Raw genomic sequence first — 24,446 nt, 5'->3', positions numbered from 1 at the left:
GTTGAATGAATGCATCAACTGGACCCTTGGATGTTTCCTCTAAAAATTGCATTAAAACCACAGATTATTTTAGAATTAACCACATATGTTGCTCTTTACAACAATATTACACTGTTAACAAAACATAATGGAATGTAAATACATAATATATATTTTTTTGTTGCATTATATGTTTACAACATGTGGAAAACCACCATACCGTACCATGTTGACCTAATGACAAAATGTGCACAATTTGGACAATCTCTCTTCATATGACAACCCAGATATAATCTTCCATATAAAGTAAAAAATATTAAGATGTCCTTTTGTGTGTTCAAAAGTTTACCTATGAGTCTAACCTTTTCAAAACCTCAGATGAACTAATAGTTTGCACCACAAGGTGGTGCTTCGAGGTAATATTTGGAAAAATATGTCATGTTTGAGACTACGGCAGAATGGCATGTGAGCAAAGAGCCAATCACAAGTGTCAACGTTTGTAGGAAATATGAAAAAATGTCAGTGCTTTAGCGCCTCTTGTAACTAATGTAACTAAAATTGTAATCATGAAAATTTTCAAAAGAAACTGTAATTTAATTACACATTTTCTCCTAGTAATGGAGGACAGTAATATACATTTTGTAACTAAATTACATAATCTCATTACATGTGATTAGTTACTCCCCAGCGCCGCATGAGCAGTGGTAGCTTGATTTAAGAGTGACTTGACTTACAAGTTTTTCAAAATAAGTAGGCGTTGCTCGTCACATTTTTGTTTGGCCTTGATTTCCGAGAAAAAAATTTGCGAGATGGTGGCGGCGAACTCAACTCCATAGCAAGCCGCAGTTTGACAGATTGTGAACATTTCTTCAAAAAGAGGCTTCTTTTGATGTTTACTGTAAACATAAAACAAAAGAGTGAATTGATTAATAATTTGTGTAACTTTGAAACTTTTTATTAAAAAGAAAAAAAACCTCCCATGACACTGACTTTTTTTTTATTCATTTAACTTTTTACTTTCCTAAAATAACTTGTCTCCAACATTTTTTGTAACATTATCTCATCTTTATTCTTGTCATTTGGAACTATTTGTATTATTTCAGTGTGTCCCGAATACTCCTTGTAACTTAGTGGCTTCTTTAAGGTTTTGATGCATGCTTGTGAAGTGGACAGTAGGCTGGAGTGAGTTTTAAGGATAAAGAGATTAAGCGGAAGCTGTGGGATACGCCTCCTTGTTTGTGCAACACGTCTCTGAAAAAAGGAACTGGATCTAAAGCAGTGTGTGTTGCTGAGCTTCCAGCACACACACAGTAGTACTGCTGACTGGGATTTTGCAATATAAAATTGGGGCATTGATTATGGGGGGAAAAATGCTGAGAATGCAGAGCAGCAGGCCAGCGGTAGCGGCTGCACAGCTGGGGCCCAACTGACTTCCTGTCTCTTTTTGGGAACTAAGTTAGACCATATTGAACAAACCAACGCTAGTGGTTTAAAGGGCACACGGCTATTGATAGGGTCGTGTAGTTGGCACATATTGCGGAGCGAGCGTAGATTTGGCATAACTTTGTAGGCCACACGAGGTGATCGATGCAGCCAATTACCCAGTGTTGTTTTCTCATTGATTTGGGCCGAGCGTGGGCCAATGTTTAACAGCATGCTGCTCATTTAAAGAAGCCCCTCGAGTGATGTTTGAACACGCAAAACATGCCAAGTTTGCAGAATAATGTGTGTCAGAGTTGCATCTAGGAATAATCCAATTAAACAGTACTTTCATGCAGTTGTCACATTCGAAGAAGTAAATAGAGTACGCTGGAAACAAAATATGGTGACACATTTCGACTTCGACTCGACTTTTATCACCTTAGTGTCTGTAATTGTTCAACACCTAATATTTACTATGTTTGCATTTAGACAAGTGAGTTTTACAGTGAATACCATAGCTGCGTATAGATTCCACACGCATTAATGCAGACAATTGAATTGTGAATAGTGAATCGCCAATATGCGGGGGATTACTGTATACCTAACTGTCATACAAGTATAAAGTGAAGTTTACCACTGTCGAATAAAACTAAAAAAGAAAAAAAAATAAGACTATTCACTTAAGACCCCAGATTGCTAGAATTATCAAGTGTTGTGTATTGTATAACTGTATTTACATTACATTATGTATGTAATTGATAATTAATTGTCACTGAACTGAAGTCTTCAGAGATTTGCTGATTTCACATGTGATGATGGTTTGAACTTTTGTTTGACTTTTGAGGCATATTCTTTATCTTTACAGAAAAAGTTATGTCCAAATTGTACCACTTTTACCATGACTCATGGTCTCGACCCAGCCACACTCTTTGGTCCCCAAGCATACTTTGCCGCTGTTATATAAGGAAAAGCCCTACAACGTAGTCAGTGTGGAGGGTGCTTACTGACCCTGAAGACTATTGTCTCTCTCTCTCTCTCTCTCTCCCCCCGTTAGGCCTGCATGCAATCTGGAATTATCATCATGAGCAACTTAAGGCAAGAAACAGTGGAGTCATGCCATGCCACAAGATGCTTGCAACAGTCATTTGCTTATATGGGGACTGTACACCAAGTTGTGTTTATATGAAGATGAATTCTCAGACGTATTCAAGGACTTAATTATTTAACACGTTTGGGTCAGACGCCATGCGCTGCATACAGGATGTAGTGTGTCAAAAGTGATGTATTGCGGTGCTTATAGGGCGAACATGCCACAAGTCCCTCGAGGCGAGCTTGTCAAAGTCGATGTTGTGCATGAAGAGCAACATCCATGCTGCTGCCGCCGCTTTGTGAGTGAGTCAATAACGATGTATCGAACAGGTCACAGGGTCTCAAAAATCCAGAAGTAGACCTCAAGATAATGTTGTCCACGAAATTTTGATTGAATGTGTTAAAAAAAATAAAAAATAAAAATACAGTAAAATAATCCTTTTTCATTTAGATTTTTTCCCCTCAATAGAAACTAATGGAAATTGAATAAATCCATTATGAGGTCAAACTGTAGCGTTTTATAAAATGTGTACAGACAACTTTAACTATCGTAAAATTCTAACTAGGGCTGAAACAATTAATTGAACTGCAGTACTACAACAGCGCGTCTATGCTCGCCAAAACAAGGTATCGAAATTAGGTAATTTAATATAGCCTACCACTGCTAATTTCTAGGCTTTGCACGAGCAGGATTTTTGGGACCGATCAGCGAGTTTAAAAAAACGATAACCGATCACCGATCCGAACACAAGATGGAGGAATGTGTCTATTTAAATGACCTGTTGTAATGACTGTGTATATCTGTGTACTTAATTGCTCAAAAAATTATATTTACAATAAATAATGTATCTCTGTTCAGAATCATGTTCAATGTTCATCTATTTATGCCAGTGTGGCATAGTGACAGACAGAAGTCTTCTATTAGATGGCAGGAAGGCGGCACGGTGGATGACCACACTTCTCATATGTAAAATAAAAAATAAAAAAATAAAAAAATTCCTGTATAAGAGGAACGGTGGAAGACTGGTTCACACATCTACCTCACAGTTCTGTGGACCGGGGTTCAATCCCCGGCCCCACCTGTGTAGAGTTTGCGTGTTCTCCCCGGTTTCCTCCCACATCCCAAAGACATGCGTGGTAGGTTGATTGAAGACTCTAAATTGCCCGTAGGTGTGAATGTGAGTGCAAATGGTTGTTTGTTTATGTGTGCCTTGCGATTGGCTGGCAACCAGTTCACACTATGAAAAGTCACTTGGCCTCTAGCAATTTAATGGAAAGCGGGAAGAAGCTGTTGGAATGTCTGCTGGTTTTAGTTTGCATTGATCGAAAGCGCCTGCCTGAGGGAAGGAGCTGGAAGAGGTGGTGTTTTCAGTTTTCTGTGACTTTTGAAGATTTTGGCATATATTTCCCCAAAGTTTGGGTAAAAAAAATTTACAAGTTCAGAGGCATTTGACTTTGGAAGCGCTACGTAGTTATTCGCGGGACGGCGCAGGATGAAGACTGCCTGGATGGTGGATTCTTTCACTAGTCAGTGGCCTAGATCATTCAAATATTTGATCTGGCGCTTGGCTATGAAGTTTTTTTTTTTGTTCATCATTGAGGACAATTGGAAGGCACTCACATATTTTCACATTCAATCTATTCCACATGTTTTTTTGGCTTCTGAACTGTGCAATCTCATCTTCCCCAGCCAGTCAATCCCGTCCCATGTGCTCCAGTAAATCACTGGAAAACCACATTGTAGTGTATCCAGGGAGGGAAAAAAGGCGCTATTTTCTGCTTAATTGACAGTTCCATAGATTCACACTACTGTATTATTTTTTTTACTGCTTTAAATGCATTCTTTACATGAGCAGTGAGAGATTAAAATAAGTTTTCTGGTCATGATTTGTATGTTTTTATCTCTTTCAGTTCTGCGGTAGTGGCTGTAAAGTCTCACGAAGATAAACATGTCTGGTTAAACAATTCCCTCACTCATTTATTTTGTCTTTCCCGTGGGCCATAGATGAGCGAGGGGGCGGGCGACATCGACACATGAAAATCGCGTAACAGGAAAGGGAGGACATGTCGTTTAATAGAGAAAAATATTTTTGTGTCATTCCTGTTACCCGACATGTATTGTAACTGTCAAGTGAGAAGCATGTATCTCCCATTGTAACTGTCCAGTGAGAAGCATGTATCTCTAAATATTATTATTTTTTCTTTTCAACTAAAACAACAACAACCAATCAATCACAAAGTGATTTTTTCCCCCTCCCTCCCCTCTCGTCATTTAAACTTTGGAGATGTGGACATCACAAACACACTGGACAAACCAGGTGCATTGTTTCAAGTGTTTTAGCAGAAGTAATAATAACTCTAATAATATAACTTTGCTGTGTTGAAGAGCAAAGTTTGTAAATATTGCAATGCCCACAAGACTGGTAGAAAGGGAATAGAATGTGGTTACCTATCCTAGCAAATGTAGCGCAGTTAAGTTCTGCTATTGTGTGGGTTCTAGATTTTGTTTTAAGTCATGTCTGACCTTTTTAAGAGTGGTTGGAAAGCAAATTTTCCCCAGAATAAAAATCTACAGGATTCGTGAAAACACATACTTTGTCCAATATTATACCAATAATGAATTATTATTTTATGTTTAATTGATAATTTCCCAATTCTGCCTCAGGGAAATGTAATCAAATGTTCATCCATAATTCCAACCAAACAGGCCCTTTTTCCACTGCCTGTTGAAGCTGGGATTTTTCCACCTTTTTTATGGCCCGTGTGGAATGCTGTGTTGTTTTGTGAAAGTGCACACAGCTGCAGTATATCCGATCTTGACTGCATTCTGTGTAAAAGGTAATACTTGATAAATTACCTCCTCTTTCATCTATAACCACTTCTTACAAAAGACATAAAACATCCATGAATGGATGAGAAGGGTGAGAAGCTCGGTCATCCGGGAGGATCTCAGAGTAGAGCCGCTGCTCCTCCATATCGAGAGGAGCCAGATGAGGTGGCTGGGGCATCTGATTCGGATGGCTCCCGGACGCCTCCTTAGTGAGGTGTTCCAGGCACGTCCCGCCGGGAGGAGACCCCGGGGACGACCCAGGACACGCTGGAGAGACTACGTCTTTCAGCTGGCCTGGGAATGCCTCTGTATCCCCTGGAAGAGCTGGATGAAGTGGCTGGGGAGAGGGAAGTCTGAGCGTCCCTGCTAAAGCTACTGCCCCCGTGACCTGACCTCGGATAAACAGTAGAAAATGGATGGATTGATGAATGGATGTTTTTTTTTTTTTTTTTGGTATTTTTGTGACTGTGGCGACGTAAGTGGAAACGTAATTTCATCCCTCTGTATGTTCCACATATATTGAGGACTGCCAATGAAATGCTACCATACCATAATATCATATTCCAATGTGGATTTTTAAGAGGACTGTGATAATGTTAACTTAACTCACAAGTGCAGGTTATTAGCCCTTAACATTCACCATATTCAGGATGACGACATTTCTGTTGTCATCCATTAGTAGCATGACTTGAAAATGTTCACTTGATGATATGTGGCAGCTAAGAGGACACTTGCATAAATCTGCATGATGGTCCTTGGATGAGACGTGCATGTGCTTTTGTCCTCGAGGTTATCGGTGGCCTTCTCCCCTCACACATTTGAATTATGTCCTGAGGGTCTCCAGAAGCCCGCCTGATCTAACATCTGTTCTCGACACCTCATGCTGCTCCTGTTGCGGTCCAGTTGGGCTTCATTTTCCACCTTGCTAAGCAGCCACATCAGACTGCTCTGGAGTAAGCCTCGGAAAAGATTTGCTAGTTCCAGAATAGATGAAAGCGGGCTACCCACATACCACTTTTTAACATCTTAAATGATTTTTAAATTGGAGCGACCACACACACGACGAGGAAAAAAAAATTGTTTTTATTACTTTTATAGTGTGTGGGGAACCCGATTGTTGACATGTTTACCCCGCTTAAGCGTTGCTAATGCTTTTCCACTAAAAGTGTTTTACACAGCAAGTCCTGATTCTACTGTCAAGCCAATTGTGGGTAATTGATTGATTAATGGTGTCTTCAAACACGTGAGGCAAAATGTAGTGCACTATGTGGCCGATTCAGTCTCAACTAGTTCATACTGTTGTAATGAGTGCAGCATGATGTCAGCTATAGAAGTTAAACTAAATCCATGGAGACCTGTTATGGCAAATTATTCTCAAAACAGGAGTATGGTGGTACAACAAAAAACTTTGGTCCACAAATGCATGGTTCTATTGCGAATATGTATATTTTTTTACTCGAATAAATACCTCATATATCCGAAATGATTTTCTTACTTTGTATCATTCAAGGCACAATGTGTGTATTGTGATAATAGCCCCAGAGGCGGGTAGAGTAGCCAAATATTGTAATCAAGTAAGAGTACTGGTACTTTAGATTAATATGACTCAAGTAAAAAGTAACGGTTGTCGTCCAAATATTTGCGTAAGAAAGTACTCCGTGAAAAACCTACTCAAGAGTAAATGGTGACTAACTTCAGATTTTTAAATCAAAGCATGAAGTGGAAGTCCACACACACACCTGCCACCATTTCAATTTTTAAGTACCCAGAAACCAACAACACATGCATTGGGTCCTACAGAAACATAATTTGCTTTATTCACATAAATGACTGAATGAAGCTGTTTGATGAACAGACTTATTCCAGTCCATGTTAGCAAGCTATAGACCCATCTCAAATCTCCTTTTCATAGCCAAGATTGGTGAGAAAATTATTTTTAATTCAACTCAGCAATTTCTTGAACCGAAATGGACTTTTTGACAAATTTCAACCAGGTTTCTGAACTCATCACAGTACAGAATCAGCTGTTCTCAAAGTGCTAAATGATATAAGGTTGAATACTGACTCGGGGAAAGGTTTCAATTCTGGTCTTGTTGGATCTCAGTGGAAACGTGGGTAGGACTAAATGGAACAGTCCTTAAATGGTTCAGGCACTACCTGGAGGAAAGAAGTTCTTCTGTAACTATTGGAAGTGTTCAATCACATCAAATGACAATGATCTGTGGGGTCCCTCAAGGGTCAGTTCTTGGACCCTTCCTTTTCAGCCTGTATATGCTATCCTTGGGTCAAATTCTTCAGAACATTAATGTTGACTATCATTAGCTATGCAGATGGCACATTGTTATATCTAACAGTGTCTCCAGATGACTACAGTTCAATTCAGGTATGTTGTCACTGTTTAAAACAGATAACAGAAGGACCCAAAACTTTCTTCAATTAAACCACAACAAAACTGACATAATTGTTTTTGGCAATAAAGAAGAGAGGATTGTTGTTAGTAAATACTTGGAGTCACTCTCTTTAAAAACCTAAGACCAAGTTAGAAATCTTGGTTTACTGATAGATTCCGAACTGACTTTCAACAGTCATAACAAATCAATTCCTAAAACTGCCTTCTATCAGCTGAAAACCTTATCCAGAATGAAGGCTTGCATGTGCCAAGCAGACCAAGAGAAGCTCACCCATGCTTTTATCTCAAGTCGACTTGACTATTGTAATGGTCTTCTGACTGGACTCCCCCAAAAGAGCATTAAACAGCTAAATCTCTTTCAGTATGCTACAGCTCTGGTTCTGACCAGAACAAAAAGCTCAGAACATATTACTCAAATTCTTAAGTTTCTACACTGGGTCCCAGTCAGCTTTAGACTAGATTTTTAAGTTCTGCGACTGGTCTATAAATCACAAAATGGTTTGGGGCCTGAATACATGAAATAAATGCTAATGGGATATAAATCCAGTAGGGCTCTGAGATCGACAGACTCATGTGAAATAGTGGAGAACAGAGTCCAAAGCAAACATGGTGAAGCAGCATTCAGCTATTATGGTGCACGCATGGGATAAGTTGCGAACAGAAGTGTGAATGTTTTTAAGTACAGGTTAAAAACTTTTTTCTCATGCTTTTTACAGCATTTCCACTTTTAAATATTTCTTGCACTGTACGCCGTTTTAATTGTATTTTTGTTTCTTTGGTTTAAAATGTTGAAAAGCATTTTTTTCTTTGTTTGTACATGCCTTTAAACATGTAAAGCACATTGAGTTACCTTTTGTATGAAATGTGCTGTATAAATTGGCTTTGCTTATTGATTGTGTGTGTGTGTGTGTGTGTGTGTGTGTGTGTGTGTGTGTGTGAGAGAGAGAGAGAGGTGTTTTCTCAAGTGGGCTGAAATAGCCATGTTTGGCCAGATGCAATACTAAAAGCTGTTGTTTTTTGGTGTCTAAAGTAAACACCTGACTGTCTTTTTCCAAAACTGAGCCATTTTAAATGGCCTGTGAAGGCTTTGTGCGCGGTCATGTGATTGCCTTGTGCCGTCTGATTGGTGAATTGAAGTCAAATGACATTAGTGTTCACGTTGGATTGGCGCAACGGCGCCCTATGCGAAAGTCGAAGGTGAAGTCTAAAGATAGATCGCTCACGCAATAATGGATAAGTAAAAGTAGCTCGCGGCATGTCGGTCATTCTAATGGATTAAAACTATCATTTCTTCTTAACATAAATACTCAAGTAAAAACTGTGGTGCATTCAAACTAGACTTTACACCGATTTTATCGGCCGTATCGGCCGATAAATAGCATTTTATGCTAATCGGCTTTAATGTCATAATTCGCCGATCCGATCAATGACGTCATTGATCGGCTCCGTAAAAGACATTTACTCTGCGTCACCATTGTGCACAGTGTATTTGAATCCAAAAGCTTGTTTATTTTTAGCCTTGTCGCGTGTCTTTTGGCGTAGCCCTGTGAATCTCTGACGGCCAATAAAGTTATTTAAAAAAATAAAATAAAAAAACCTGTCGGCGGTGTGGAACAGACAACACGTCTGAGGCAGACAACGCGTAATGCAGACGACAAGACAAATTTGCTCTTTCAAGATTGCACTATGTCAGATTACTGCAATAAAATCTTGTATTCCGATACCACAGCATCCCGTTTTTTACGATCATTGGGCTTTATCTTGTCAACTCAAATGCGACCGGATACACTCGTTACCGTGGCGACGACAACAAGAGTGGATCGCGCCGACTATATTATGAGGACAAAATGGGGAAAAAACGTGTGTTGGTGGTCACCGGTGCTCAGGACAGGAGAAGACGTTTGTTTAAGGCTTGCTTGAGCTATGTTTAAATAAGATACGGCTCACAAGCAGGCAACAAAAACGTTTGTAGCCTAGCAAGCGAGTGGTAGCACGAACGGTTGTAAACATGCCGCTGTTCTGTCGAATCATGCTCTAAAGTCATTTAATTAAAAATAAATTTAATTACAGTAAGTTAGCACCCATTATTTCTGTCATGTAATGTTGGTTTGACCTGACTGATTAGAATACACGATATGACTAGAGCAGTGATTTCCAACCTTTATGGAGCCAGGGAGCACCTGGGGGCACTCCCTGCAGCCATTTCCTGTTGTCCTAAGCCATACATTAGCCTGGGAACTGTGTTGTTTCCTCAGGGTTGGATGACCCTTGACTGTTCATTCCAGTCAATGCTTCCTCTCATAAACCTCTCGTCTATTGTGTTTCAAAACGTATCTAAATGTACTTAAATATGAGACTCTGTGTTCAAGGTTTATGATAAATGTGAGGCTCTGTCATGTATGCGAAGGTTTGCGATGCTGTCACGTCTAGCCGGGTTTTGCTCTCAGGCTGCTGCCGCCGGCTGTGATATCAGCCTCCAAGAATGCGGCCGTTTGGTGGCTGAGCCAGATGAGCACCGCTTAGTTCGTACCCTCTTTCATCTCAAGGTGCTCGTCTGCAGCTCTGACACGGTCTCTCTGTGCTCACTTGCTGCCGTCTAGGTGATGTCGATGTTTTTGTCTGATACGCTCACTTGTGGTCACAACATTAACAGTCTGAGATCCAATACAAGAGCTGTATCAAAAAGACTAAAAAAAATAATAAAAAAATGTCCCACTCACATTTTGTTTTCCTTTCTTCTATGTCCTGCAGAACGAAGAGAAGCGCAGCCTCAATCTGGGTGGCCATGTTGGATTTGACAGCCTCCCTGACCAATTGGTCAGCAAATCGGTCACACAGGGTTTTTGCTTTAACATCCTCTGCGTAGGTAAGTAAATAGTGGTACCTTCACTTATGACTTTCATTTGTTCCATGACCAAGCTTGTAACTCATTTTGTTGGCATCAAACATTTGTCCATCAGCCCATCCATTTTCTTTCACCGCTTATCCTCACTAGGGTCGTGCGCTGCTGGAGCCTATCCCAGCTATTTTCGGGCGGGAGGCGGGGTACACCCTGAACCGGTCGCCAGCCAATAGCAGGACACATAGAAACAAACAACCATTCGCACTCACATTCACATCTACGGGCAATTTAGAGTCTTCAATCAAGCTACCATGCATGTTATTGGGATGTGGGAGGAAACCGGAGTGCCTGGAGAAAACCCACCCTGGCACGGGGAGAACATGCAAACTCCACACAGGCAGGGCCGGGATTTGAACCCCGGTTCCCAGAAGTGTGAGGCAGATGTGCTAACCAGTCATCCATCGTGCCGGCCAAACATTTGTCATGTTTGCAAAAAAGAAAAATTAAAAAGTAGCACTGTATTGAATAAAAACATAATCAGAATCATCTTTATTTGCCAAGTATGTCCAAAACACACAAGGAATTTGTCTCCGGTAGTTGGAGCCGCTCTAGTACAACAGACAGTCAATTTACAGAACACTTTGGAGACATAAAGACATTGACAAAAAACAATTGTGCAAAAAGATGCAGAGTCCTCTAGCACTTAGAGCAGTTCGAATGACTAATATTGCAATAGTCCGGTGCAATGACCATTGTGCAAAGGCCGCTGAGACTTCAAGGAGTGTATCCGGTTTAAAGTGACGAGTAGTGCGATAATCTGGGACAATGTTGGTTGTGCAAATGTTACAGATACTCCTCAATGAGTGTGCAAATGGAGCAGATACTACTCTGGCATGAGTGGCCAGTATATGCAAATAGTGCAGCATGGCGAGACAACTACAGTGAGTGCACGAGTAATACATAATTGGCCCCACAGAAATGTGACAACGAACTCAAGTCAAAAAATTGCCAGCTTGTTGTAATGGAATTATAGGTTAGGTGTTTAAGAAGTTGATCGCAAGAGGGAAGAAGCTGTTGTAATGTCTACTAGTTCTAGTTTGCATTGATCGGTAGTAGCGCCTACCTGAGGGAAGGAGCTGGAAGAGCTGGTGACCGGGGTGCGGAGGGTCCGAGAGGACTTTGCACGCCCTTGTCTTAGTTCTGGCAGCGTGCAAGTCCTCAATGGTGGGTAGGGGGGTACTGACAATCCTTTCAGCAGTTTTGATTGTCAGTTGCAGTCGGAGTTTTTCCTTTTTTGTAGCAGCACCAAACCAGACTGTGATGGAAGAACACAGGACTGATTCGATGACCGCTGTGTAGAACTGTCTCAGCAGCTCCGGTGGCAGGCCGTGCTTTCTCAGAAGCCGCAGGAAGTACATCCTCTGCTGGGCCTTTTTGAGGACGGAGTTGATGTTGGTCGCCCACTTCAGGTCCTGAGAGATTGTAATTCCCAGGAACTTGAAGGTCTCGACGGTTGACACAAGGCATCTGGACAACATGAGGGGCAGCTGTGGCGAAGTATGCCTCCTGAAGTCCACGATCATCTCTACAGTCTTGAGCGTGTTCAGCTCCAGGTTGTGTCGGCCGCACCACAGCTCCAGCCGCTCCGCTTCCTGTCGATATGCAGACTCGTCACCGTCCTTGATGATGCTGATGGCAGTGGTGTCATCTGCAAACTTCAGGAGTTTGACAGTCTGGTTCGCTGAGGTGCAGTCTAAAACATAATAGAAGAGAATGTAAAGAAATAAATTGGTTTTATATGGTGTAATCAAGCCGAAGGTCACACACACACACACACACACACACACACACACACACACACACACTCTGTAGCATTCGTCTTGTGACGTTTGCCTTTAAGGGGCGTGGCCTGGTGAGTGATGTAAGGAGCTGGGGATTGGTTAGTCTGCCTGTGAGCGTGTAGGCATGAGCTTTGGCCGACTGCAGCTCCTTCAGAGTGTCCTCATTTTTTATTTGAGTGTTTGACTGTTTGTCCTGTTCAATAAAGGGCTAAAAGTGCATCGGCGACTGTGGCTCTCTCCCTGCTCACATGCGAGGGCATTACAGTATCCGCCCAGCCCTCCCCGTTAACATGGATATTTGACTTCAAAAGCCGTTAATGGCAATGAAGGATTTGCTCCATTTTTATTTTCACTTCATTTGAGCAGCGTCTTATTTTAAGTAACTAAAAAAACGTGTAAGTTGGGGCACTCTTAAGTCAAGGTACCGCTACCACCTGACATGTTGGACAGTATATTCAGTGATGGAAATGTAATTGGTTACAATTACAAGTTATCCTTTTGAAAAGGTAATAATAGTGTAACTATTTTACTTACTTTCTCAAAGTAATATAACTATAACTATACTTTGGGTCAGGACCCAAAAGGTTCAGAAACCTTGATAGAGATAAATCTGGCTTTATCGTTTCATCAAGGCAGTTGAGCATTTCCAGGCCAATATTTTAGAAACTTGAATATTCGTTCTAAGAAGGGTAGTAACTCATGTGCTTTCTGTTTGTATCTGTTGAGAAATGCTGTTACAAGCATTTTAAACTGTTAGCATTTAGCATTTGTGTTTCACAATAACATTAGTATGACTGCTTGACTGTCAGTATTCACACAATGTGCTGCACTGAAAGTAAAATTTCTTTGGTTAATGAAAACATCAAACAGTGCGTTCAGCATTGAGTAGTTTGCATGACATTAAAGAACACGTCTGAGTAGTGTTTTTGAAAGTAAAAAGCAGCGTTTAAAATGAGACATCGATCCCCTGTGAGCTATTGAACGCCTCACGCACTCTGCGTTGCTCTGTATTACCACGTTATTTCTGACCGTCCTCAGGGGAGACTGGCATTGGCAAGTCGACGCTAATGAATACGCTCTTCAACACCATGTTTGAGAACGAGGAGGCCAGCCACTACCAGAACGGTGTCTACCTGCGCCCGCGGACGTATGACCTGCAGGAGAGCAACGTCCACCTCAAACTCACCATTGTGGACACCGTTGGCTTCGGGGACCAGATCAACAAAGATGACAGGTGAGGATGCAGGAACGATGATAAACATTCAACACACATTCTTGAAAGTGGTTACATTTTAAACTTTTAAGGTGAGGTGAACCCCAAAGTTGAAACACCCCAAAAATTGTCAAATTTGGAGGTTAACCAAAGTTTTCGGGAAACATACCTCAAAAGTCAAACAAAACTTGGATTTTAAACTATCATCATAGGTTACATCAGCAAATATCGTGAGACTCAATCAGTGAGCATTGTAATTTTACGTTAATTTAAATTTATTACTGTGGTTAAATAAATAAATTAAATAAACAATTTTTATTACATACCTGACAATGAAAATATGACTTTTTTGGGAGTAAGCATTTTTAATAAAGAGTCACTGATGGTAGAGGGGTTTATTTGCCTGACTTCTGTGCAGGAGCGCGGGTTCTATTCCCACTCAGCGATTGTGTGAATGGTCTTCTGTCTCCATGTGCCCTCTGATTAACTGGGGACCAGTCCAGGGTATAGCCCACCTTTTGCCCAAACTCAGCTACCATAGTCGGCACCTCCCTGTGACTCTGAACAAGATGAGTGGAGATGTAGTTAATGGATTGATGAAGTTTCCATAAATCTCATATAAATACATATAGCCAAAAACATGTTGGGTTAATTGAAGACTGTCCTTAGGTTTGAATATGAGTGCGACTTAGGTTTGAATATGAGTGCGACTGGCTATCGACCAGTGCGACTGGCTATCGACCAGTTCAGGGTGTACCCCACCTCTTGCCCCAAATCAGCTGGGATAGGCTCATGCACACCCACAACCCTAATGAGAATAAACAATATAGAAAATGGATGGATGGACATGTATTCATTTTTTAGTAATTTAAGACTTTATTCCACCATTTCACCTAAACTCCGAATAGTCACATTTGGCACCATATTTGTACATGAAAGTGATCGTCATCGACACTTTTACATTTTTTTAGTAAGTATTTTTCTTGTGTTTGCCACGTTAGCTTAATGTTGGTCAGCATTCAGATGAGAAGAGCAGACATCAAATCAGTGCAGATTCCCGCACATTTTTCTTTCCCCATCGGGACAGAAGATAATACAAAGAAAGCAGCGGAGAGGAAGTATTTACATTAAGCCGAGGGACCGCGTCCTCTGCTAAGAGTTGGAACCTGACCAGCAAACAGCTTTCTCACGCCCTTTGAGAGCAGCCTCTGTAGGCCGCTGAAGGCCAGACCCTGTAGCACGCAGCAAATGCACGTTCAAAGGTCAGTAGCGGTTTATTCCAAAGAAGATTGAAGATGCCATGTGGAGGGATTCTGTTAACATTTAACAAGAGTTAAATCAATACAAGAGTTAATTGGGTCACATGTCAGGAAATAATGGAATTGTTTGAAAGAGGCTGAAAATGAACAAAGCTGATATTTATATTTTTATTATTGATGTCAACTTAGGGTGACGAGTACTGGTGGTTAGCACATCTTATATTTTTTATTGATGTCAACTTAGGGTGACAACAAGTACTAGTGGTTAGCACATCTGCCTCACAGTTGAAAGGGTCTGAGTTCAAATTCCAGCTTTGGCCCTCTTTCCTCCGGGTACTCAGTCTGCCTCCCACATTCCAAAAGCATGCTTGTTAGGTTGAGAGAAAGCTAAAAATTGTCAATAGGTGTAAGTGGTTGTTTGTCCATATGTCCCCTGCCATTGAGTCCCGGGTGTATGCTGCCTCTCGCCCAAAGTCAGCTGAGATGACAAGTGCTATAGAAAATGCATGGATGGATGACGTCGACTTGGTGTCACTTCAGCCATATTTTACCAAGTGAACACACATAGTGTCATGTGATGAGGCACCTTTCTCCAGAAAATCTTGACTAAATTCCAAATTGTACAACATCAAGGGCTCATGAGGTTTCGCTGTTCCATTGTATTATCTTGAGGCAGATTTTTGGTTCAGCTCTAGTGATTTCATTAGATTGAGTAAATGTGCCTAATTATACCAGCTGTGGTCACTGGTGTGACTGTAAGGCCCCTTCTGGCCCTGTGAGAGAGGGCTCAGAGGGTAAAACAACACAACACAAGTCCCGTGCAACAGTCAGCTGTGCAGCCTCAAGCTGAGATCTTGGCAAAGAACAGGATCACACAAACACAACCAGGCTTTTACCCCAGTGACCAGCCTATCTTAATGCTTGCATTCAGCACCAGCACATATGAGTAGACACGTTTTTCAGCTTTTACAGAAAGACATTATACGTTTTGTTTTTGTCCTCATGCACAGTTATAAGCCCATCGTGGACTACATCGATACTCAGTTCGAAAACTACCTGCAGGAAGAGCTGAAGATCAAACGCTCGCTGTTCAACTACCATGACACCAGAATCCATATCTGCCTGTACTTCATCGCCCCAACAGGACACTCGCTCAAGTCCCTGGACCTGGTGACCATGAAGAAACTAGACAGCAAGGTAACCTCACGAACCCAGTCTTAGTCACTGTTGGCCCATTGATAGCAAGTAATAGTATCAGTGTAGTGAAATCCTGATGCCCTTTCACTAAGAGCGGTGTGCATTTCATCCCCTTGAGCTCTTTGCCACGATGCTGTTTTCACTCTCTCTGTTTAAATACAAGTCAAACTGCAAGCTTCCACCTCCATTATATAGGCCAGCGGTGGGGAACGCAACATTTGAGCCAACCCGCCAATTCTAAAAACAAATAAAAGCTCAGAGGAAATTATTAACATCCCCCAAACCATTTGGTCAATCATTACATCATATTTTTTCATAAATTTACTATGTCCCACGGAGGAGTTTATAAAAGTACCCCCTTATAGGAAAAAGGCTTTCCACCCCTAAAATAGGAAAAGGTCGTTTTTTGTGACTGACCCATTTCTGCACAGTAAAAAGTTTATTTTGGCATTTTGGAGTTTCTGTAGATGTGGAGTTTTGGGAAATACCTGTTGGTTTCCCTCTTGAAGCCAACATGTTTCTTTTATTACAATGATGAGTTTTACATCCGTATGTCTCTTGACCACCACAGCCACAGAGAATGCAGCATGGAAAAATGGAAGGGAGGGGAAAAAAATCTCCTCCATAATTCAAGGAACATTTTCATGTTTTTCCACACCACCCTAATGTGCACTGCTGGAAATTGATATACAGCAGAGAATGATTACTCAAGTGCGTATCTATATATTCTAATGTTGATTTACGCATTGTAAAGTGGCAGATTTATCCCTGTGTGTCTGGCGATGCAGTACTAATAAATCCAGAACAAAGCAGATGGTCACTTTGTGACCAAAACCTGCTGGTATACTTCAGCTATCAACGCACGGCCACACTCCTCTGCCAAATGTCTTCTGATGCTATTTAAAACAATGACTAGGTTCCACAGCCAATTCTTGCTTTTAAAGGACATTTTATTGTTCTTTGTTAGAGAGCAAAAATGCACTTTACACTAGCACAGACATTTCAAGCTCATATTGTTTCTCATTTCTTTTGTTCATTAGTTCCATTTCTGTGCATCATAACTTTATCTACCTTGGCCCTGCCTGGATTTTTTTTGCCTTTTTCTCATCCATGTTCTGTTTAAACAGCACACATACTGAAAAGGGGCATAGGTAACCTGGCAATTTTCCGTCTTCAAGGGTAATATCCCAGGCGAAACAGGTGTGACGTTTGACACCTGACACCTAAATGGGATGAAAAAATGCTGTATTTGAATCTACTAAACTGCTGTTTCGAGGCCACTGTTGTGCAGAGCAGAATAATTTTACCCTTAGGAGTTCTGCCATAGTGAATTTATGTGTGCATGTAGCTTAACATCCCATTGCTGATGTCATATTTTTCTTCAAAGACCAAACTAGTTAAGAGTGAATTAACGGCACCTCTTGATTGAATCGATTGTTATACCCATTCCTTGTGCACACTAGTCAAACAAGCAGCTTAATAAATGTGTCAAGTGAGCCCAAGCGTGGTCTGGATTGTCAAATGTGACTGCGCCCTTATAGGTTCAGGCTGAATGGGTGTCAACAGAGACCCCCACATCCTACTATTCTCCTCACAATGCAAAAGATAAATATTGTTTCATGTGAAAGCGAGTCAGTGTTTAGTGAACTTGGCGGTGCTGTGATACTTTTTCATGCCTGACATTTTCTATAAAAACAAAAGACCTAGTCATCACTGTGTTTAAGATAAATATACGTTGACCTATGATTAAAAAGAAACATTTTCTTCTCGCCATAAGTCATTGTAAGCCATTTCTGTTGTCTGACCAACCATTACCATTACAGTGGAGGTTCCACTGTCCACAAGGTTAAATACAACTAACTGGAATGCTGGTCACATTGGTCATTTTCTGATGAGTTCAGATTTGGAAACAAATTGTGTGAATTGTCTGAGATGTGCCTCAGTTATTTTGTTACATTTTTAACTGTCACGCAAGTGTAAAAAGAATGTAGCATTACAATACGTAAAAACAACACTACCTTTCATGGAAAGTGACGACGCATATAGTCAGTCAACGATAGCAATCAACACCACTGCTTGGACTTTACAATCTCAGCTGTAGTATATGGAATCAAAGTTTCAAAGAAGTCAAAGAAAAAATAAAACGCGCACATTTTCATCTAGAGGTTCAACTGTATTATGTTTCCATTGAAGTGATTATGTGCTTGAATGTGGAAGCTAAGCAGACACGGATCTCCTGTCAAGGCAGGAAATGCTCTCACGAGAAGAACAGGGAAAGTGTACCAGAAACAGCTTTTCCCTCGTGGTCTGTACAGTTTGCTGTCAAAGCAAGACAATGGTGTTTTTGCCTCATTAGCGGAGTATAAAATTGCACCTCACTGACACACATGCGCACATGCACACACAAACACACACTCACACATGCACACACACTCTTTCATCATGCGCACACGTGCTTGCACACACACTTCTTGCAAACCGAGATGAGTGTGCTGCTTGGAAGCAGGAACAGAGATGATCTTTTTGTTTTTCAATGAGCCTATTTTTGTTCTTAAATGACAGGGAGTCTTTTCTAGGGAACTGTCTTAGTACACAGATTCATTCCTTCTACCGACCTTTAAGATTGCTCTTTCCTGATGCTTTCTGTTTTGTTTCGTTTTAGGATGGAATTTGGCGATTTACTGTTTTTGGTTGAACCAAATATGCCCGTTTATTTTTGGTGATCCATTGAGCCTTGAATGTGTGGGTGTGGTTTAAGTTCCCATCTGCTGCCTACCCAGACATCAGAATCTCTGCTTACACTTAACAGTAGATGCAGCATTTCTCTGCCCGTGCCTTTTATACACAACCCAGTGAAGGCTAGTGTCCCTCCTCTGTCACACCTCTGAAATTGTTTTTTGTTTGAATCAACAATGAGCAGTGAAATCACTCCCTTTAATGGATGTGATAATACCAAATATTTCACTTTTTTCAACTTTAGGACGATATCTATTATACCAACAAAATTGACTACAAATGCTTCCTGCTATACAGGTATACCATATTTCCTCAAATCGTGGCCTCTAATGGATGCTGTGCCCCAAATTGTCATCCACTGGAATAAATAAACACCACACCTCAATTACATGCCTTATGAGGAACATAATAGTTGGCAGTAATTATCTTTATGAGGACATCTAATACTGCTGTGGCATACACACCTGGCCACTCTCTGCTACTAGTTTGTAAGCCAGGAAATTTGCAGTTCAACTTCAACACCACATGCTATTACTCTAGGTTGCTTTCACACCGTAGCAGCGACACAGGGAAAAGTCAGCTTTGACAGGCAATGTGTGAGTGGCTACAACCCCCAAAGGTCGAACTTTCTGGGTTGACTTTGTCCCCACGCCCCATTCTTTGTCAACAATGCAGAAAGGTGACCAAAAAATTGGGAACTGCGTCTGCTTTCATAAGCCGTTTTAAAGGGAAGGGCTGTCTCCTTTCTTACTTCAAGAGACATGATCAATCTGTCACCATTTGGCTCCTTTTTTAAATACTGTCATTGTATTGCAATGAGTAAAGTTTATTAAGGGTTTAAGCCTGATGGCCTGCTGTAATTTAATGAGCTGGGGAAGCTTGCAGCGCTCGTAATGTGACTCCCGAGAAACATTTGCTCTCGTTCCGTGGCAAACCGATGTGCGACTGTGGGACTCTTCGCCGTCCTCCCAGCGGGGAGATTTGAAGAGCATCTGATGTAGATTGGAGATGAAGCCCAGACTGTTTTTACAACCAGGGTTTGGTTACGTGTGTCGCAATGTCGGACTGAACTTGTTTACTGCGCTTCACTGCACATTTGTTTGTAGCCCTTTGAGTATGGGAAGTAAATTTATGTTCTTTGTAATTCACTTAAAATAATTGTCTTTGCATATTGGGAGGAAGGTCGATGCATGCAAAATGTCCTTTCAGAGATGATAATCATCAGGCTTGAGACTGCATATCAGGCTTGAGACTGCATATCAGACCTATCCCATTTCTGCCCGGAATGTTGCACTACTGCTACTCTGTTTCCTATTTTTTTTTTTTTATATTTTCTCCACCCACCCCAGGTCAGTATCATTCCAATCATTGCCAAAGCTGATACGATCTCCAAGAGCGAACTCCACAAGTTCAAAATCAAGATTATGAGTGAGCTTGTGAGCAACGGCGTCCAAATCTATCAGTTCCCGACAGATGACGAAGCCGTCAGCGAGATTAACTCCTCCATGAACGTAAGTGGTTCTGAATGTCGAGTCAAGCATATACATTCCCAAGTCATCATTTATCTGTAAAAATCTCCTTTTCACATTGCCAGCCTTTTAAAATGTTGAACTTGAGGAACAAAAACACTTGAGTGCCATTCAAGTTTTTCCCCCAAATGCGGAGCTTTTGAAATTCCCCCTTGGATAAATAAAGCTGCGTTTGGTTTGACATCTGGCTCATCCTCGCCTACTTTCTCCATCTATTTGCAGTGGGTGACATCACTACAATCTTATTCCACTAAACTAAAACCAGGCAGCCAGCAGGCGTCACCTCGCCACCTAATTTCTGGGGTTGTGTGTTGGGCACGGCCACCCGACGAAGCATAGCAATGAGAAAGTGTGTGTGTTGAATCAGAACACCACGACCACAATGAAACGAGTAAGAGAACTGTGGTGCAGCTCACATGACCACATGCTTGCACGTCTTTCTCATGTGGCCTAAATGAGAGACGCCTGCTGCTGTTAAACAGCCTCTATATTGTTTCTTCCCCTTTTTTAACCAATGTGTTCCTGCACAAGACACTGAAGCAGTCAACATGTGAGAGATGGTTTTGCCATGACGTCAGCGACACTGAAACCTCTGCTGTGCCTATACAGGCCCATCTGCCCTTTGCCGTGGTGGGGAGCGTGGAAGAAATTAAAGTAGGGAACAAAACAGTGCGGGCCAGGCAGTACCCCTGGGGTGTCGTCCAAGGTGAGTGTACACAAGCACTGTCTTTGTTCTGTTTGTTTGCAGATGTAAGGGGGTTGTTTCGCAGGTAAACACAACAGTAGGTTCACGTGGGAGTCAGGAGCCCATTTTACAGCTGCCTGTAAAAGTGTTCCCCCCCCCCCGCCACAGTGTTTGGCACAGCAAGTCTCTGTCCTTGAAGGCAGTACCATGTGTAAGGGAATGCCGCAATTCTGGGACAGGGGTGTGAAGTTTCACACTTCTCACACCCCGTCGCTTTGAAAATAATTGTCATTGTTTGGCAACTATTTTGTACGTCACAGACTGAAATCAATTATCTGAATACTGTGTGCTGTGTAAAAGCGCTTTGTTGGTTTCTGTGTGAAAGGCATATGACTATCTATCTATCTATCTATCTATCTATCTATCTATCTATCTATCTATCTATCTATCTATCTATCTATCTATCTATCTATCTATCTATCTATCTATCTATCTATCTATCTATCTATCTATCTATCTATCTATCTAATCTAATCTAATCTAATCTAGCTACTTGGTTTGAAAAGATAGTTTCTTATCTGAAAATATCTATTGATCTATCTAACCATAGCAGCTACTTAGCTTTGAAAACGGTTGTATTAGATAGCTATTTAGCCAATATACTGTATATTAGGTAGCAATTTATCTTATCTCCATTTATAAGCAAATTTTCTAACCTAGCTGGTTAGCCTAACAATTAGTACAATGTGAATGTTGGTTTTTCAGTTCAAATTATATTTATTTATAGTTCAAATTATATTTACTTATACATTGCTACTTATCTTGTCTCTTTTAGCAAGATAGTTTTCTAAGATAGCTAGTTAGCCTATAAGTATATATACATGTTTGTTTTAAAATTTGAATTCTATCTATCTTAGCTGCTTGACTTATCTTGTTTAGGAAAGTAGTTTTCTACGATAGTTACTTTATCTACCTATTAGTACAATATAAATGTCTGTTTGTTTGTCTTTTAGCAATCTAGTTTTCTAAGAGCTGTGCATCTATCTATCTATCTATCTATCTATCTATCTATCTATCTATCTATCTATCTATCTATCTATCTATCTATCTATCTATCTATCTATCTATCTATCTATCTATCTATCTATCTATCTATCTATCTATCTATCTATCTATCTATCTATCTATCTATCTATCTATCTATCTATCCATCCATCCATCCATCCATCCATCCATCCACCCGTAGCTTTAGCAGGGACGCCCAAACTTCCCTCTCCCCAGCCACTTCATCCAGCTCTTCCGGGGGGATCCCGAGGCGTTGCCAGGCCAGCCGAAGGACGTAGTCTCCCCAGGGTGTCCTGGGTCGTCCTCCCGGTGGGATGTGGCCGGAACACCTCACCAGGGAGGCGTCCGGGAGGCATCCGAATCAGATGCCCCGCCACCTCATCTGGCTCCTCTCGATGTGGAGGAGCAGCGACTCTACTCTGAGATCCTCCCGGATGACCGAGCTTCTCACGCTTATCTCTAAGGGAGAACCCGGACACCCTGTGGAGGAAACTCATTTCGGCCGCTTGTATCCGGGATCTTGTTCTTTCGGTCACGACCCACAGCTCGTGACCATAGGTGAGGGTAGGAACGCAGATAGACCGGTAAATTGAGAGCTTCGCCTTTCGGCTTAGCTCCTTCTTTACCACAACGGACCGATACAGAGTCCGCATCACTGCAGACGCTGCACCGATCCGCCTGTCGATTTCCCGTTCCATTCTTCCCTCACTCGTGAACAAGACCCCGAGATACTTGAACTCCTCCACTTGGGGCAGGATCTCATCCCCGATTTGGAGGTGCTGATTCTCATCCCAGCCGCTTCACACTCTGCTGCAAACTGCTCCAGTGAGAGTTGGAGGTCACGGCTTGATGAAGCCAACAGAACCACATCATCTGCAAAAAGCAGAGATGCAATACTGAGGCCACCAAACCGGACCCCCTCTACGCCTCGGCTGCACCTATAAATTCTGTCCATAAAAGTTATGAACAGAATCTGTGACAAAGGGCTGCCTTGGCGGAGTCCAAACCTCACCGGGAACGAGTCCGACTTACTGCCGGATATGCAGACCAAACTCTGACTCCGGTCGTACAGGGACCTAACAGCCCGTATCAGGGGGTTCGGTACCCCATACTCCCGAAGCACCCTCCACAGGACTCCCCGAGGGACACGGTCGAACGGCTTCTCCAAGTCCACAAAACACATGTAGAGTTTTGGCGTGTCGGTGGAATTGAGGAGTTCTTCAAAGTAGTCTCCCCACCGACTCACAACGTCCCGAGTCGAGGTCAGCAGCGCCCCATCCCCAATATACACAGTGTTGGTGGTGCACTGCTTTCCTCTCCTGAGACGCCGGATGGTGGACCAAAATTTCCTCGAAGCCGTCCGCAAGTCTTTCTCCATGGCCTCACCGAACTCCTCCCATACCAGAGTTTTTGCTTCAGCGACCACCAGAGCTGGATTCCGCTTGGCTAGCCGGTACCCATCAGCTGCCTCAGGAGTCCCACAGTTCAAAAAGGCCCGATAGGACTCCTTCGTCAGCTTGACGGCATCCCTCACCGTTGGTGTCCACCAACGGGTTCGGGGATTCCCGCCACGACAGGCACCGACCACCTTACGGCCACAGCTCCGGTCGGCTGCCTCAGCAATGGAGGCGCGAACATGGTCCACTCGAACTCGATGTCCCCCGCCTCCCCTGGAACATGACCATCGGAGCCAACTCACCACCAGGTGGTGATCAGTTGACAGCTCCACCCCTCTTCAATCGAGTGTCCAAGACATGCGGCCGCAAGTCCGATGACACAACCACAAAGTCGATCATCGAACTGCGACCTAGCGTGTCCTGGTGCCAAGTGCACGTGTGGGCACCCTTATGCTTGAACATGGTGTTCGTTATGGACAATCTGTGACGAGCACTGAAGTACAATAACAGAACACCGCTCGGGTTCTGATCGGGGGGGGCCGTTCCTCCCAATCGCGCCCTTCATTGTCATTGCCCACGTGAGCATTGAAGTCCCCCAACAGAACGATGGAGTCCCCAGCGGGAGCGCTCTCCAGCACCCCCTCCAAGGACGCCAAAAAGGGTGGGTACTCTGAACTACTGTTTGGTGCATAGGCACAAACAACAGTCAGGACCCGTCCCCCCACCCGAAGGCGGAGGGAGGCTACCCTCTCGTCCACCGGGGTGAACCCCAACGTACAGGCGCCAAGCCGGGGGGCAATAAGTATACCCACACCAGCTCGGCGCCTCTCACCGTGGGCAACTCCAGAGTGGAAATGAGTCCAACCTCTCTCGAGAGGACTGGTACCAGAGCCCAAGCTGTGTGCGGAGCCGAGTCCGACTATATCTAGTCGGAAGTTCTCGACCTCACACA

The 24,446-nt window shown here is 42.4% G+C and overlaps 1 protein-coding gene across 4 annotated transcripts in view; it reads left to right on the top strand.

Moving 5' to 3' along the window:
* The window catches only part of septin8a (septin 8a), a 44,097-nt gene that overhangs the window by 1,191 nt on the left and 18,460 nt on the right, over nt 1-24,446 (top strand). For all 4 annotated transcript variants that reach the window (XM_061751091.1, XM_061751092.1, XM_061751094.1 and 1 more), the window contains exons 2-6: nt 10,482-10,596; nt 13,452-13,647; nt 15,896-16,082; nt 20,168-20,329; nt 20,957-21,053. In XM_061751091.1, coding sequence (XP_061607075.1) covers nt 10,482-10,596; nt 13,452-13,647; nt 15,896-16,082; nt 20,168-20,329; nt 20,957-21,053 — 757 coding nt within the window. The remainder of the gene's footprint in view (nt 1-10,481; nt 10,597-13,451; nt 13,648-15,895; nt 16,083-20,167; nt 20,330-20,956; nt 21,054-24,446) is intronic.

Source organism: Phyllopteryx taeniolatus, chromosome 17, assembly GCF_024500385.1.
Source record: "Phyllopteryx taeniolatus isolate TA_2022b chromosome 17, UOR_Ptae_1.2, whole genome shotgun sequence".
Classification (NCBI taxonomy): Eukaryota; Metazoa; Chordata; class Actinopteri; order Syngnathiformes; family Syngnathidae; genus Phyllopteryx; species Phyllopteryx taeniolatus.
Note: the sequence above shows the minus strand (reverse complement) of the source record. Positions and strands in the feature narration are given on the sequence as shown.